The 16,480-nt window shown below is 33.3% G+C and overlaps 3 protein-coding genes across 4 annotated transcripts; all 3 read left to right on the top strand.

Annotated features, from left to right (window-relative positions):
- Window positions 1–308: 308 nt before the first annotated feature.
- Window positions 309–2,562, top strand: LOC124945271 (pentatricopeptide repeat-containing protein At1g71460, chloroplastic). The gene has a single exon (XM_047485671.1). It carries the CDS (start codon window positions 469–471, stop codon window positions 2,548–2,550), a length of 2,082 nt encoding a protein of 693 aa, XP_047341627.1. The 5' UTR covers window positions 309–468; the 3' UTR covers window positions 2,551–2,562.
- Window positions 2,563–2,951: 389 nt separating this feature from the next.
- Window positions 2,952–10,466, top strand: LOC124944982 (AT-rich interactive domain-containing protein 4-like). The gene is made up of 16 exons (XM_047485337.1): window positions 2,952–3,134; window positions 3,611–3,913; window positions 4,003–4,191; window positions 4,840–4,893; window positions 5,001–5,089; window positions 5,345–5,621; window positions 5,727–5,783; window positions 5,910–5,941; window positions 6,181–6,316; window positions 6,417–6,590; window positions 7,230–7,853; window positions 8,675–8,812; window positions 8,914–9,012; window positions 9,096–9,196; window positions 9,319–9,409; window positions 9,977–10,466. Exons 2-16 carry the CDS (start codon window positions 3,767–3,769, stop codon window positions 10,076–10,078), a joined length of 2,310 nt encoding a protein of 769 aa, XP_047341293.1. The 5' UTR covers window positions 2,952–3,134; window positions 3,611–3,766; the 3' UTR covers window positions 10,079–10,466.
- A 348-nt stretch (window positions 10,467–10,814) lies between these two features.
- Window positions 10,815–12,660, top strand: LOC124910823 (glycine-rich protein A3-like). 2 transcript variants are annotated; one of them, XM_047451507.1, is made up of 3 exons: window positions 10,815–10,969; window positions 11,609–11,959; window positions 12,180–12,660. In XM_047451507.1, the coding sequence occupies exons 2-3, from the start codon at window positions 11,632–11,634 to the stop codon at window positions 12,425–12,427; spliced, it is 576 nt and encodes a 191-aa protein (XP_047307463.1). In that variant the 5' UTR covers window positions 10,815–10,969; window positions 11,609–11,631; the 3' UTR covers window positions 12,428–12,660. The 2 variants fall into 2 exon arrangements, with proteins under 2 accessions (XP_047307463.1, XP_047307464.1); XM_047451508.1 differs by having other exon boundaries at window positions 10,816–10,969; window positions 11,609–11,953.
- The last annotated feature ends 3,820 nt before the right edge of the window (window positions 12,661–16,480 follow it).

Raw genomic sequence — 16,480 nt, 5'->3', positions numbered from 1 at the left:
TTATTTTTGGTAAAAAAAATTAAATAATTAATATATAATAATAAGATATATTTAATAAAATAAAAAATATTTTAATTAATAAATTAAATAATAAAAATTAAAAAAATATATGTTCATTATTATATTAGAATTTAAAAAAAAAATCATACTTCTCTTTAGTCAAGATTCATGCATCAAAACAAAAAATGGATATATTTAATTTAATTTAGTTACAATGTTTTAGATTACCTTAACATTAAATTTTAATAATAGTATTAAAATATAATTTTTAACAAAAACAAATCTATGCATATCTTTAGCTATGTTTCTACAGCAGTCTAGTCCCACTGCCGCCGCCGGGAGCAACTAAACTCCGCCGGTTGTTTGTTCGATCGTACCTCGACCAATGGTTTCTTGGTTAGCCGCCACTTTCTGTTTCCTTCAGTAGCGAATTCCATACTTCAGGATTATTATTATTATTATTGGCAAATGGAGCCCTCAATTTCAATTCCCGGTCGCAATTCCTCAATTCCACCCAAATTTGGTGCCCGCCTTCATCTTCACGCTCTCCCTCCGAACCCATTGAACATAAAACAAGTAAATCATCCAACAAAACCATCCTTACCCAACACCAACAAAAACAACAACCATGAAAGAAATAATCAGCCTCCTAAAACCAAGCGGAAATTCATGGAATCAGATTCATTTCCGTCGTCTTTACCAATTCACACCAAAAACCCATATATGGTTTACAGAGACATACAGAGATTCGCCAGACAAAACAAACTTAAAGAAGCTATCGCGATTTTGGACTATTTGGACAAACGAGGAACCCCTGTTAACGTAACCACATTCAATTCCCTCATCGCTACATGTGTTCGTTTGAAGGCTCTCACTGAAGGAAGGCAAGTTCATACGCATATTCGTATCAATGGGTTAGAAAAGAATGAGTTTTTGTGTACTAAACTTGTCAATATGTATCACTCTTGTGGCGCAATTGAAGATGCACGCCAAGTGTTCGACGGAATGCCTAGCTCAAACGTTCACCCATGGAATGCTTTACTCAGGGGCTCCGTTGTATATGGAAACAGACAATCTGGAGAAGTTGTCGATACATTCTCTGAAATGCGCGAAATCGGAATCCAATCAAACGTTTATACTTTCTCATGTCTGATCAAGAGCTTTGCCGGTTCTTTAGCAGCTTCTCAAGGATTCAAAATCCATGCACTTTTGGTGAAAAATGGATTCCTCGATAGCATGATTTTGCAAACCAGTCTTATCGACATGTACTTTAAATGTCGCAAGATTAACCTCGCTTGCAGCCTTTTTGAGGGATTCAATACGATCGAAATTGATATTGTCGCTTGGGGAACGATGATTGCCGGCTTTGCACACAATAAACTGCCGAAAGAATCGTTAGCATATTTCAGAAGGATGATAAGAGAAGGAATTTCTCCTAACTCGGTAATCCTCACCACGATTATACCCGTTCTCGGAGAATTATCAGCTCGGAAACTCGGGCAAGAAGTCCATGCCTTTTCGATCAAGAAGAACGGCTATATAGAGCAGTTACCGATTCAATCTTCTTTGATCGATATGTATTGCAAGTGTGGTGATCTCGGTTCGGGTAGAAGAGTATTCCACGTCTCGAGCGAGAGAAGTGTCTTCTCTTGGACCGCGTTATTATCTGGTTATGCAGAGCACGGTAGACTCGAACAAGCATTGAGAACTATAGTCTGGATGCAGAAAGAAGGATTCAAGCCCGATATCGTAACGATTGCGACTATTCTTCCCGTTTGCTCTAAGCTGAAAGCGTTGAGACAAGGGAAGGAGATTCACGCTTTTGCGTTGAAGAACGGTATACTCCCCGGAATATCGATCACAACATGCTTGATGATGATGTATTCCAAATGCGGTTTTCTAGACTACTCTCGTAAATTATTCCGAGGATTGGATTCGAAGAAGAACGTGATCGCATGGACTGCGATGATCGATTCCCTTATCGATAACAACTGTCTCGAGGAAGCCGTGAGTGTTTTTCGTTCATTGCATCGGCATGACGCGGTTGCAGTTTCGAGGATTCTTAATGTATGTGGACGTCTATGTCAATTGAGGCTCGGGAGGGAAATCCATGGGCAAGTGTTGAAAAAACGGCTAGAATTGATCCCATTTGTTTCGTCTGAGATGATAAGGATGTATGGAAGCTGCGGTGAAACCGAGAAAGCTAGGAGGTTTTTCGACGCGATTCTCGTGAAGGGTCCGTTGACATGGACGGCTATAATAGAGGCTTATGGACAACATGAACATGTGGAAGAGGCGCTTGATCTTTTTACGGAAATGACATTGGATGGTTATTGTCCTAACCGTTATACTTTCGAGGTGGTTCTACGTTTATGCGAAAGGGCAGGGTTAGCGGATGAAGCGTGTCGATTATTTAACTTAATGGTTCGAAAATATCAAATTAAGCCTTGCGAAGAGCATTACTCTAGCGTCATTGATGTGCTAAATCAATCGGGTCGGATTGAAGATGCTAATGCATATTTAAAATTGAAAATGGCAGTTGGATTGTGATTTTTTATTTAATTATTGACCAAAATTTTGTTATATGAAGGAAGTAGATTATTGGATTGTGATATATGGAATAATATATTTGTTTTTTTTTGTTTGTTATTTCATGCATCATATAATAGTAATGGGTCAACCCATAGTTTGACTTGTGGATAAGTTAATATAAAAATATATATAAATTTTCAAATTGTAGTTTATTTGAAAAATATTAAAACAACTCTATTTTATAGTGATTATATTAAAAAAAAACTAATTATTTAATTAAAATTTGTGCTCAACTCATTTAACTCAAAAACCTAAATAAAATTAAAGTGAATCAATTTTTTTTTGAAATAGACCGGTCTGAGGAAACCGTTCATCTACCGGCCGGTTATCTGTAGTAAACAGAATCAGTGAAGAAAAATCAAAGTTAGGGTTGAAAAAATATTATAATCAATTCGTTTTTCGTTTTTGATCATTGTCGACTTAAAGTTGAAAGCTTTCTTGAATGCCTGTACGAATACGATTACTAACCATTCCCTAGGTCATTCGCCCCCCTCTTCCTGTTCTGATTGCAGAGAATCCGAGCTTTCATCGGATTTGATCATGTAAGAATCAATGTACTGTATTTTCTTAATTCTAGGTTTATGATCGTCAGGTTGTTTTGTTGACAATAGTTAAACTTTATTTTTTTCTTTCTTTTTTTCCTATTATTGAACGAATTTCTGGTTTGGTGAGCTTTTTCTTCTTTCTTTGAATCTCAGTATAGTTATACTTATTCGTGTTCTCAAGAACCAGTCGGGAGTTTGATAAGTTCTTTTAATGGTGTTCATGTCTAGAAGTTGAGGAAATACATTATTTGGGATTGGCTAATGCTTCATGTCCTGAATAATAGCCATGTACTTGACTAATATAGACGAAACTTTTGACCATTCCTTTACAAAAGCTGAATATAGCTAACAGTTTGTTTGATATATGTTTAGGGTGCATGCCATTTAATTCAGCGCCTTTGTCAGTTGTGTCTATTTTAACATTGGGAAGCTTTTTAATGGGAAATACTAATTCACACTACTTGATTTTTCAGGCATGTTCACTTTCTGAAGAATTAGTTTATGCATCGGATGACAGCTTATCACTTTTTGGAGGTTAAAAGCCTGATCCGGTTTCTGAGGAATGTAGTTGATGCCTTTTTGTAGAGAAGTATTTAGTATCTCCTTTAATATATACAATAGAGTAGAAGATGTTCCAAGTTCAAGGCGCTTCAAGGAATTCTTGCAGTCTCCTTGCGGTGTTGTGCGGGAAGGCTTTTGAAGGTGATAAAACGCTTGATGTAGGTAGCAATTTGAGATATCCATTTCCAGAGGTTGCTTCTTGTGGACGTTTGGAGGTGCAAATGTTCGACTGTATATTTCCTTCTATTTATTGCTGATTGTTCTTTGAAGTTGTTCACTTCATTTAATAGTTGACGATGTGCAGGTTCAAACTCTAAATAGTCCAAGCATAGAGGAGTTCAGGCGAGCTCTTGATGCATTGCATCCTAGTTTTGTGTATCTGCAAGGACAACACCGTCCAAACAATGAAGTTGGACCTCTGTCGTGGGCAGGGATTGAGTTGTCCAGTGAAGAAGGGGTGGCTGGGCTATTTGAAGCAACAACTCCAACCACTGTAGGCTATATTATTTGTGATTATTTCCACATTTTTCATTGGCTGTTGCTGCTGCAATTCTTGTCTATTATATATTGTATATTCTTTCTCAACACCATCTGTCATTGATTGTAATTTAGTTTCATGTACTTTTCACCCTTTGCATCATTAGCGGTTTCATTTGGATATATTTATCTTCTCACTGTTGACGTCCCAAGTCTTCACATACTCCTTAGCTTCTCTGTTTTAGGTCAGTCTTTACTTGTTTTCGGGATTACACACTTAATACATGTGCAATATTATGTATTTTGAGGTGTGAGCTAGGGCTTGAGGTAGATTTACTTATTTTTAAATGCATATATTGTTCACTATCATTTCCACAATATGAACAACACATTCTTTGTTATCATGGTTAGACTTCTTATCTAATGTTAGTATTGATTTCTCCTATCTTTTTTCCTTCCATTTTTGCCCACTATTCTATTTTTTTTGTGAAGCGTGTTATTTTCTGTATACTTGCTTTAGTATTTGTCACAAAGGGTTTATGTTTACTGGTATCAACTTCAATTAAATAAAATGTCTAGGTTTCTTTTATCACCTTACCATTGTATGTGCTATTTTTCATAACTGTTTTTGTTTCAGATGTTATAGTTTTGCTCGTTTATGCAGGTTTATCTGGAGGTACCAGGTGGAGAAAAGTTGGCTGAGGCAATTCAGTCTAAGGTGAGAAATGTTGATATACATACATGATAGTAATACATAAGGTTGCATCTAACTGAGGCTGGGGTTATTTATACATGATAAGTCACTCTGTGTATTTGTTCTTCCAGGGAGTTCCTTACGTGATATACTGGAAGAGCGAATTCTCGTGTTTTGCAGCTTGTCATTTTCGGCATGCATTGTTTTCAGTTGTCCAGAGGTACACTACCATTTCTTATAATCATGGCTTACTATCTTCTTGAAAATCATTGTTCTGGTACCTCTTTGTGATGATTGGTGAAATTGAATCCCTATATTTTTAACATCTGAATATGCTGTATCTTGAACTCAGCAACTGTTTGGATTTGTATACATTGTCCTTTTGAAAAGAAATGGGCAAAGTGTTGAGAATCACAGAGGTAGATAATATATTATATAATTGTCTTGTTTTTTTCCTGCTCTTTGTGGATTGCAGTTCTTCTAGCCATACATGGGATGCTTTTCATGTTGCAGAGGCTTCATTTAGGCTTTATTGTCTAAGAGACGACCTAGGCCTTCCCTCTAATAACCCGGAAATTAAGGGAAAGTTGGGTCCTTCTCTTCTTGGAGAGCCTCCAAAGATTGATGTTCCTCCACCTGAGATAGGTGTAGAAGATGATGAAGAGGGCTCCTCAGATGATCTCCCGGCTATTAAAATATATGACGACGATGTGCATGTTAGGCTTCTTGTATGTGGAGAGCCAAGCACACTGGTGAGTTCATAATCATGTTATCCTTATATATTTTTGAATTACAATCATGTGGACTACAGTTTTTTCTTGTATTTAACAATTTGCTGATGCCTCCGTCTCTTTCAGGACGACTACTTGTTTGATGCTTTAGAAGATGGCCTGAATGCTCTCTTGAATATTGAAGTAAGTTTAGTGAATGTTTTTTTTCGTTTGGCATAATTTAATACAAATTACTAGTGAATAAAGAAGTAATATGACATTTCTATTTTTATTGCCTACTGATCATTTCCTCTCTCTTTTCTACTGTAGATACGTGGGAGCAAACTCCATAGTCGAGTCAGGTATGTAGAAATTTCAAACCAATTGCATGTATATTTCTCTGGCTTCACTGCATAAAGTATGCAGTTGTTTTTTATTCAGTTTGATAAAATTATGACATAAGAATAGCTTGGACTAATTTTATTTGGCTTGTGTGCTCTTTCAACTGTCTCTAACCTTATAATTTAACCTTACGGTTAATTTATGCTGAATGTATTTACTGATTTCTTACCTGCTGATTCCTGCTTTACTATCCTTGAAGTGCTCTACCACCACCTTTGCAAGCAGCAACATTTTCCCGTGGTGTTGTGACAATGCGATGTGATATATCAACAGCCAGTGCTGCCCATATTTCACTTTTGGTGTCAGGTAGTGCCCAAACGTGCTTTGATGATCAGGTAAATAGCATTTATGGTGTTCATACATGAAAGTTTTTTTTTATGGGTTGCACAGTAGTTGGAGTCCTAAGAAATCAAGTTTCCACTATTTTGCTTTTAGCTCATGGAAAACCATATAAAGAGTGAAGTGATTGAGAAAAGCCAGCTGGTCCATTCTCTACCAGCAAGTGAGAAAGACAAAATGTCCCATTCACATCCACGGAAATCTGACTCGGTTGCTTGTGGTGCAACAGTTTTTGAGGTCCGCATGAAGGTTCCCTCGTGGGCTTCCCAGGTTTTCTTTCTTTCTCATTATCCTTTTTTTTCTTAATTTATTTATCCTATTTTAAGAAGTCTTAGTCCTTGTTGGATGAAAGGTTATTTGGATTTAATCCAAATAATCTCTTATCCTATCATCAACCAAAATACCAAATTACCCATGCTTTATTTTTTGTAACATTTTACATATTAAATATAAAGGATATTTTGGTCATTTAACCCAAATAATCCACTTTTTCACCCAACAATATATATTTTTTTCAAATAACCCAGATTATTTTGGAACCACCCTACATCAAACAAGCTCCAAATTGGAGATCTGTCTTGCTCTGCAATGTAGAATATTTCGGAAATCCTTTTTTGCATTCTCTTGAACCTGAAAAAATGATTTAAACCTTATACTTTCATCAGGAAATCATTTGATTGCCTCCAGTTTCGTAGTTCCTTTGTTCTCGGGTTTAAATGATAGAACCAGAAATGCATTGTGACTCAAGATTCTTTCCTTCCTCATTGAGATGGGTCCCCATGTGATTTGCACTTTTTTTTTCTCTATACTACTGATATCTCTTTGTTTGAAAAAATAGCAGTAAAAAGATCTTCACTGCTGATGTGTGCGATTTTCTTCTGCTTATGCATTTGGCATGTTTCTATATAGGTTCTAAGGCAGCTAGCCCCAGATCTTTCATATCGTAGCTTAGTTGCACTTGGGATTGCCGGTGTACAGGGACTAGCTGTTGCATCATTTGAGGAACTTGATTCAGAGCGCCTTCTTTTCTTTGTTAGGCAGGGAAAAGATCTTACTCTGAGCAATTTGTGTTCGGAAGATGCTCCTATCTGGTTGAAACCACCTCTTCTTAACATAAATAGATTTGAAATGTGCAAAACGAGTCCAGACCCTTACAATGGAGTGGTTTCTGGAGTTGGTTCAGTTGTGAAAAGCAAAGAAAACGGGATTAGGTTACAAAATGGCACTTCAACACATTTGACTCCTTCAATTAACAAACGTAACATAGCTGCAATGAGGCCCATTCCTCATGTACGTAATCAGAAAATGCTTCCTTTCTCCACAGCATTTGAGGTAGACGGACATGATGGATTCCATGTAAAGCCTGGTTTGCCCATTGTTCCTTCTTCAAAGCACGGTTTGGTGGGATCAACTCCCGTGACCCAACGGAAATCGCAGTCAAGCTCTTTCCACACTAAGCAGATCATTTCCCTGAATCCCCTGCCTCTTAAGAAACATGGTTGTAGAAGAAGTCCGATACATGTTTGTTCGGAGGTGAGCATATTTTTTTCGCATTCACTTGTTATGTGTTCATTTTTATGTGTTCATTTTGAAACACTTTTCTGTCATGTTCTCATCTGAATGTGGAATGAGATGGGATCACATTTGGAACTGAATTTAGTCAAACACAAATTCAAAATTATTAGTGATTTCTCATCCCAAATAGGCCTATGCAAGAATAAACTAGAAGGTGGTCAAGATTCACTTTTGCTTGTTTGATGTTGGTCATTTGAGATTAATTTCAAATAATTCACTATCCAATCAACAATCTACCCATCACATTATTCAAATCATCAACCAAAATATCACGTCCTTGTTTGATGAAGGGTTAAATTCAAATAACCCCTTATCCCATTATTAATCAAATCATCGATTAAAATACTAAAATACCTTTACTTAATCTTTCATAACATTTTAAAATATAAAATACATAATAGGGTATTTTTGTCATTTAACCAAAATAATTCACTTTTCCATCAAAGATTTTTATTTTTTGTAAATACCCCTGATTATTTCACCCCTACATAAAAAAAGCTCCAAAAGACTATTTTTTTAGAAAAAGAGTAATTTTTCATTGGGTAGAAATACCCCAAATGTATTTTTACCCAAATAACATGATTTTGAATAACCTACATCAAACAAGGTTATCTGGAATTAACCACTTGGTTTTTCAAATAAGCCTAGATAAAAAAGGCCTTGTTATCATCCACTTGGTTATGGATTCAAAACATGAAACATGGGAAGCCAGCCAGCAAATCCACATACATGAAGGTATCATTGGTCAACTTATTTTTTGAAAACTATATCCTTTACAGGAGGAGTTTCTGAAGGATGTGATGGAGTTCCTTATCCTCAGAGGGCATAACCGTCACATTCCTCAAGGTGGACTTGCAGAGTTCCCAGATGCGGTCCTTAATGCTAAACGTTTGGACCTATTCAATTTGTATAGAGAGGTAAACTTATTTTTTTATTAACATAAAACCTTTATTTGTTGTAATCCTGTGGGTTCTCAATCAGAGAATGAATTTACAAGTCATTGTTTTTGGCTTCTTAGGTTGTTTCGAGAGGCGGATTTCATGTCGGGAATGGCATCAACTGGAAAGGGCAGGTGTTCTCAAAAATGCGCAACCATACGATTACCAATAGAATGACCGTATGTCCTTAATAACCTTTTTTGCTCTACCTTGTTTTCTCTTGTGCTCCCCGATTTTTATAAAGACTATATATCGGGAACAGGGAGTAGGGAACACGTTAAAGAGACACTATGAAACATATTTGTTGGAGTATGAGTTGGCCCATGACGATGTCGATGGAGAGTGTTGCCTATTGTGTCATAGGTCCGTTCTCATATATTATCCTCTTTATCAATTTCGTGTTATATCTCGATGACATTTTTCTAATCCAAAGTTTAGTAATCTTGGTATTGATCCTAAGATTCTGTCTTTTTCTTGTTGTTCAGTAGTGCAGCTGGTGATTGGGTTAACTGTGGGATATGTGGCGAGTGGGCCCATTTCGGCTGCGACAGGAGACAGGGTCTTGGTGCATTCAAGGTATATTTCCTGAATTATTATGCCCCATTTGGACACGGCCTTGTTTGATCTTGGGTTATTTGAATAACCAAGTGGTTATTTCCAAATAATCTTGTTTGATCATGTAGGTTATTGAACTTGAGGTTATTTGGCTAAAGAGTCATTAGGGTATATACATATATAATGAATCTTCTTATAAAGAAAACACGAGGGTGTAGCTTGGGTAACGCATGTGTTATTTAGAAACTGTTCCACATTCCAATTCAAATAACCAGTTATTTGATGTTGTTTTACCAAATTACCCTTGCTTTTAAAAGTTGTTTTTGTAATTGAAGTTTATGATTTGAAATAAAATTAAATTTAGGGTATTTTGGTTGATGAGTAGATTGTTAGTCGGAGATAGTAGATTATTTGAAAGTAAACAAGGCTTTTATAGTTTATGTATTTGGATTTGTTTCCATATCCATGAACGTTTGAATCTGAAGTTTATTTATGTTTTTGTATATGGAAATATGTACTAACGAGGAATATACAATTTAAGTTTAGGTTGGTTTTGAAAATTAATAATTGTGGTTTGGAGAGTTGCAGGACTATGCAAAGACAGATGGTCTAGAATACATATGTCCTCAGTGCAGCATTTCAAATTTCAAGAAGAAAGTTCAAAAAACATCCTCGAATGGATATTCTTAGACAGTTCGATCGATCCAACAGTTGGCGGCGGGTGTTGTCTCTTTTCCACATCAAGTAAAATGTATCATTAAGTTTTCACCATATATGCTTGCTGCTGATGATGAAGGTGGAGGAAATGGTGAAAATTAAAGCTTTTGCAGATGAATTATTTCTGCTGCTGGATTCTGCAGCATAATATAGTTCAATCTTTTTATTTAACAAAAAAAATAATGACACGGCATATTGTAAAATCTTGTAGGCTTATATTTTTTTTATTGTTGAGTGAATTTAACCATATTGTTATCATTTTATTAGAAGTGGTCAAATCTATAAACTGGGATTTGTATTCTATTGTACTATAATTTTATATATATATATATATGAAGAAATATATTCCACTGACTTATTTTTATTTATTTATATATATAGTCTCTAGAACCCAAACCCACATTCCCCTTAATTACATGTTTCACATTTGTTTTAATTACTTACTCAACACACAAACATCGACTTCTTGGTCAAATTAAATATCTTTTACATAAAATAATTGATGATTTGTTAGCCTACTTTGGACCCATTACAAAAAAAAAAAAATGAAAAGGAAAGGGATGGGTTGAAAAAGTAACACGTGGCGTGTGAAGATTGGAGAAATATTATTTAGTTGTGCAAGAAAAGAAAGATAGGAAAGAGAAAAGTTGATGAAAGAGTGTAAAAAAGATTTTGATAAGTCCACGTGTCTTGCTTAGGCGCGTCTAATTAAGGCATCGTTCACGCGTTATTCTAACGCCTAGAATCCTTCAAATAAATGCGGATTTAGCGAACCCCAAAATCGGATATAATTATAATCTCATATCTCCTTCTTCACCATTTTCACATCTCGATAATTCGCCGCCGATCGTATAAACTCATCTGGTATGTATGTATATGTCGCTATCTCTATTGCTTGATTTTTGTTTCTTTAGATCTCTCTGTGTGTATGGATCTTGTTTTTGTACACCTCTTTTGGAAAATGAAATCATCCACAGAATTACGTAGCTAGCTAGCTAGTTAGGGATCTTTCACCGTGATTCATTTACAAGGATTTATTATAATATAGGAATTACTTTGTGGATAAATTAGATTTTGAATTGGTGAAAAGGAGAAGAAGAATCGTATTCATGTCATCGATCTTTATATTATATATCCTGTGTATTTTGAATTATGCATCTAATTAACATGATTTGATAAATGTATCTCATCGATCATCAAGTATATATAAACAATTTTTGAATCATCGATCTGGCTTGCATGCATTGTTTATAGTCTGTAATATTCTTCCATTTTGACATAGCTGCAAGCCTGCAATTAGAACTAGCTAGGTTAATTAGTTCCAGGATTTAAAAGGTTGTTTAAGATAATAATAATAATAATCAATTGCATTTACAGCCTTGCAGGCATGTTGAAAAGTATTTTGTTTAAAAAGAAAGAATGGAATGTTAATTAGTTAGTAACAGAGAATGAATATTCATTTTTTTATAGTCTTCTTATTAATTTCCGTGTTATCTATTGTAGTAATTAGTAGTGTGTTCTGAGAAATGGGGAAAGACAAATACAATGAGAACCAGCATGATGATAAAGGACTTTTCTCTCATTTTGCTCATGGCATGGGGGGATCAGGATACCCGCCTGGTGGTCATTACCCTCCAGGACCTGGTGGATACCCTCCAGGACCAGGTGGATACCCTCCGGGACCTGGTGGATACCCTCAACAAGGTTATCCACCTGCAGGTTACCCTCCTCAACAAGGCTACCCACCAGCTGGCTACCCACCTCAACAAGGATACCCACCAGCTGGCTATCCACCTCATGGATATCCTCAGCAACCTGGTCCATACCCATCTGCTCCACATCATGGAGGTGGAGGTATATATACTAGTAATCTCTATATCTACATGCAATTCTTTCTAATCCATTCAAATTAATAGTCTGCATGACAATTATTATTGTTATGTTTCATTTGCAAACTCCTTGTCAACATATTATTGCATACATGAGTTCCCTTTTGTGGAATATCTATTTTCCATATTCTTTTAAGAAATTCACTCAGGTAGCTCAAATGATAAGAATCTTCATTGAATTTCAGGTCACAATAGACCGGGTATGGGTACAATGCTAGCTGGTGGTGCGGCTGCAGCTGCAGCCGCTTATGGTGTAGCCCATCTTGCCCATGGTTCATCACATGGTCATGGTGGATATGGACATGGGGGATATGGCCACGGTGGAGGATATGGCCATGGATTCGGTCATGGAAAGTTCAAGCACGGGAAGCATGGAAAGTTCAAGCATGGAAAGCATGGGATGTTTGGTGGAAAATTCAAGAAGTGGAAGTAATCAAATCATTTTGACTCTTACTAGTAATGATTTGGATTTCCTAGCTAGCTATAGCTTCTCAGGTAAAACAAACAGCCTCTTTGATGTAAGAATTTGTGGTTTTCAGTACTTTATTATGCTATGTCTTGGTTATGTTTTGGTTATGTATGTAAAGTGGTTAGAGGCTTTCACCACCACTTGTGACCTACTCTACTTATTGCATATTATGATATTGTAATGTTATGTTGTGTTTATTTTGAACTAAAATTCATTCATTACTACTTACTTGATTTAAGTTAAACCTAGCTGAGTTCAAATATAACATGGAGAAGAGATTACTTTTGGTTTCTAAAATCATGTCATTTATGTTTCCTTTCTAGTCAACTTTTGCAATTCTATTTATTTATCAACTTTTGCAATTCTATTTATTTATATGTACTAAATAACATTCAAGAATAGACCAGACAATAACAAAAGTTTTCTTATATTTCTTTTCCCCTGCCTCCACCTCTTTTAAAGTTTAATTTGGTACCAGAACTTTGATAGGGAAAGGATAAGGTAATACTAAGAGCAGGCCGGCCCAATAATTGTATGAGAGCCCATTTAATAAAAATAATTAAGAATTTTTTTTTAAATTTATTAAATTTTTTAGCATAAAAGTGTACACAGATTGGTTTATAATGAAAAATTCATTTTTTATTTAGTTATGTGTTTAGTCTCATTACATGTAATAATTTTTTTAACAGAAATTAGAGTAGATAATTATTTTACTTCACGTTTTTCTACCTTGGATGGACTAGCTCAATTTTCGAGCTAAGAGCTAATTTGATTTAACCTATTAATTTGTTAAAAGTTGTTTGATAATATTCAACTTACTCACTAACTTACTTTGAGTGTATTTGATTAATTACTTAAATTTATTATTTTTATTTATTTCAGATTATATTATTTATTTATTTCAGATTATCCAACTTATTTATATAAAATAATTTATTTGTTAAAACTATTATACCTTTTTTTATTACATAATCAATCAAAATAATTTATATATTTTTTTTATCAAACTAGTCATACATTTATCGATTTCACCGCTGTAAACCTCGAAAAGAGCACCTTCTTGTTATTGTTATCCCATTTGTGATAAAATTGATCAGCCGATTCATTTGTATCATCGGTATCGGTGCAAAATTTGTTTGGTTGAAGCTCAAATAATCTCTAAAGAATTAATTAATATTTTTTTCTTAATTATATTATTCAATTTATTATAAACATACTAAAATTCCTTTCACTATTTTAATAAAAAATATAATTTTTTCTCTTATATATTAAAATAACATTTATATAATAAGAATAATTCACCTTTTAATAACTCAAACTGAACAAGATTCTTCAAATAACTCAATTTGAAGAAGGCCTTTGCACAATTTGAATTTGTGCCAAATCTGAATTTATTGTATAGGAAATTTGAGTATTGTGTCACATTCATCTCCCTAATCCAAAAGGGCCTTAATTTTTTTAATTAAAATAATACCTTAGTTTGGACCTCATAACAATTATTATAACATTAAACAACCAAACTAAATTATTTTAATCAAATATAATATAACATTATAAATATTTTTAATATAACATAAAATATAACCAATAAAATAAAAAATAAATACAATCCAAGATTAAACTCCTTAGCTATTTCCAATACTTTTAACTCTATTATTTCAAGTTGATCTATTTACCTTAGATTTCTAAAAGTACAAGTTGAGTGTTAAAGCATCAAACATTCTCTCAATGGAATCAGATTCTATGTATCTACATTGCATCAGTACTTTGAAAAAGTTTTAAAAAAAATTGGTTTATGGGATTATTGTCACTTTGAAAAATCACATAAATCAACTATCATTCTTCTTGTTAATATATATTTGAATATGACCAAAGTGTCCATATATACTCAAGTAGCCTTATTTGGGCTCTTTAAATTTCCATATGAATGAATATATACTTCTAATGTCCATTTCATTGATCCACTCCATCTATATTTTTATATATTAATTAGTTCCTAATTTGATTGAACTATAAAAATATAAAACACAAACTTTGTTGTTAGTAAACTCTAATTGATTCCAAACACTTTCAAATAGTTGACATTGATTTTCTCAAATCTTAAAACATTGTTTATTAGTTGGTTTAATAGTGAATAAATTAAAATCCAATGAGATAGTTTAAATGATCAGAGTCATTCTTAAAAAAATTAAATGTCACATGCTTCCAACATTAAAAAAAATTAATATATATATTATAAAGAGATCTATCTATTATCTAACATCAAGCTTAATAATAATATTAAGTAAATTTAAATCAAATAAATAATAACAATAACCAAATATAATTTTTTAACAAAAAAATCAGAACATGTCCTTAGTGACATCTTCTATATTTCTTAATGGTAATGAATTTGAAAATTTGGATCTTTTTGTTACCTAGAGAGTTCAACTAAGTTAACTTACATTTTAAAAAAACTATGTTTTCAATTACTAATAAAGTTGTATATGTCAAATTAATCATATTTTTAATATACTAAACATCCATTGTTGGAAGAATTTTACTAATTAAATGGTATTTCACAATAATTCATAGTTTAATAAATTACTAGTTTTATAAATGTTTTAGAGAAGAATCATTGAATTGTGGCAAACAAAACCTAACATTCTCACAAGTTTCTTCTTTCCAAATTTATTTGAAATAGTCAACCTATTTTTTTTTTTTTTAAATAGTCTCTTAATTACTATATTATATAACCAATTAGTCAACTTAATTATTTTTAATGTCAAATAAGCCTCGAGTACTCACTTAAATTCTATATATTATCATAAGCATGGAGTCGGTACATAACCATGCATTTATTGATTAGCTAATTTAGTCAAATAGAAGCAGTTTAATTTAATTAATAATACTAATTAATTTTCATTAATATTTAATGTAGCTAATTCCAATTTTGTAAGATAAATAATTAATATATTCAATTCATATTTAATTAGAGGCGGTGCATCTTCATTCTTCAGATATGCTAACAGTTTAATATAGTTTAATGTAATATGTTAAGCAAATCATTTGACATGTCAAATGGTGCTTTTATATATATATATATATATATAAATTAATTAGACAAATAAAATTCATAAATTTAAAGATGTGAACATATTATTAATTAAAGTTTTAATAACATAATTAGTTAAATGATTATATTTGTTTGATTAAGTTATCAATTCAAAACATATCACGTTATTCCGTTTTAAGTTTATAGGGCGGAGCCAAGATTTGAAACCTACACGGGCTATTTTTGTAACAAAAAAATCTACCCGGACTAGTTTTATAATAATATCAAACAAACAACCAATAACGACGGGAAACAATCAATATCGACGGTAAATTACCGTTGTTATTAATAAATGTACACATAATATCTAGGGCTACCCGGGCTACAGCTCGGGCCGGCTTGTACTTGGCTCCGTACCCGACGACAGTTTGAAAACATTAAAATTAAACATTTTTATATGTTTATAAATTATGATTTAAAAACTACACCATGACATGAGTCTATCAGTCTATGACTCACCCAACCAAAAGCCGACTTAATTATTAATTGCATATTAATTATTTAACATATGATTACTTAGGATTTTTTAATTTTTTGACACCAAAGACAACTGGCCATTTGAAACAGTTTATTTTGACTATGTCACCCCCAATATTGTTTTATTGAAATTTATGTGACATTTACACAATATTGGTTTTAATTATAATTAGTACAACTTCATATATATTAATTAGAAAATATGTTACAAATTTTAAATACGCTTTTCTACCTAATATATTTGTTGCTTGAGCTTAAACATAAAATCATTTAATTATTTCATATTATCTCCAGAAAGTACAAAATTAATGTAAGAACAAAATTGATTAAAAACAAGTAAGTTATGATTTAAATGATTATCAATTGCGTGCAATCAAATCTAAAAATGATCACTAATAATATCACAGACAAGACAAATGAAAGTCAAAACTAATTAAATATTTCCT

Source organism: Impatiens glandulifera, chromosome 7, assembly GCF_907164915.1.
Source record: "Impatiens glandulifera chromosome 7, dImpGla2.1, whole genome shotgun sequence".
Taxonomy (NCBI): Eukaryota; Viridiplantae; Streptophyta; class Magnoliopsida; order Ericales; family Balsaminaceae; genus Impatiens; species Impatiens glandulifera.
The sequence above is the reverse complement of the archived record's forward strand: the minus strand, read 5'-3'. Positions and strand labels throughout refer to the sequence as shown.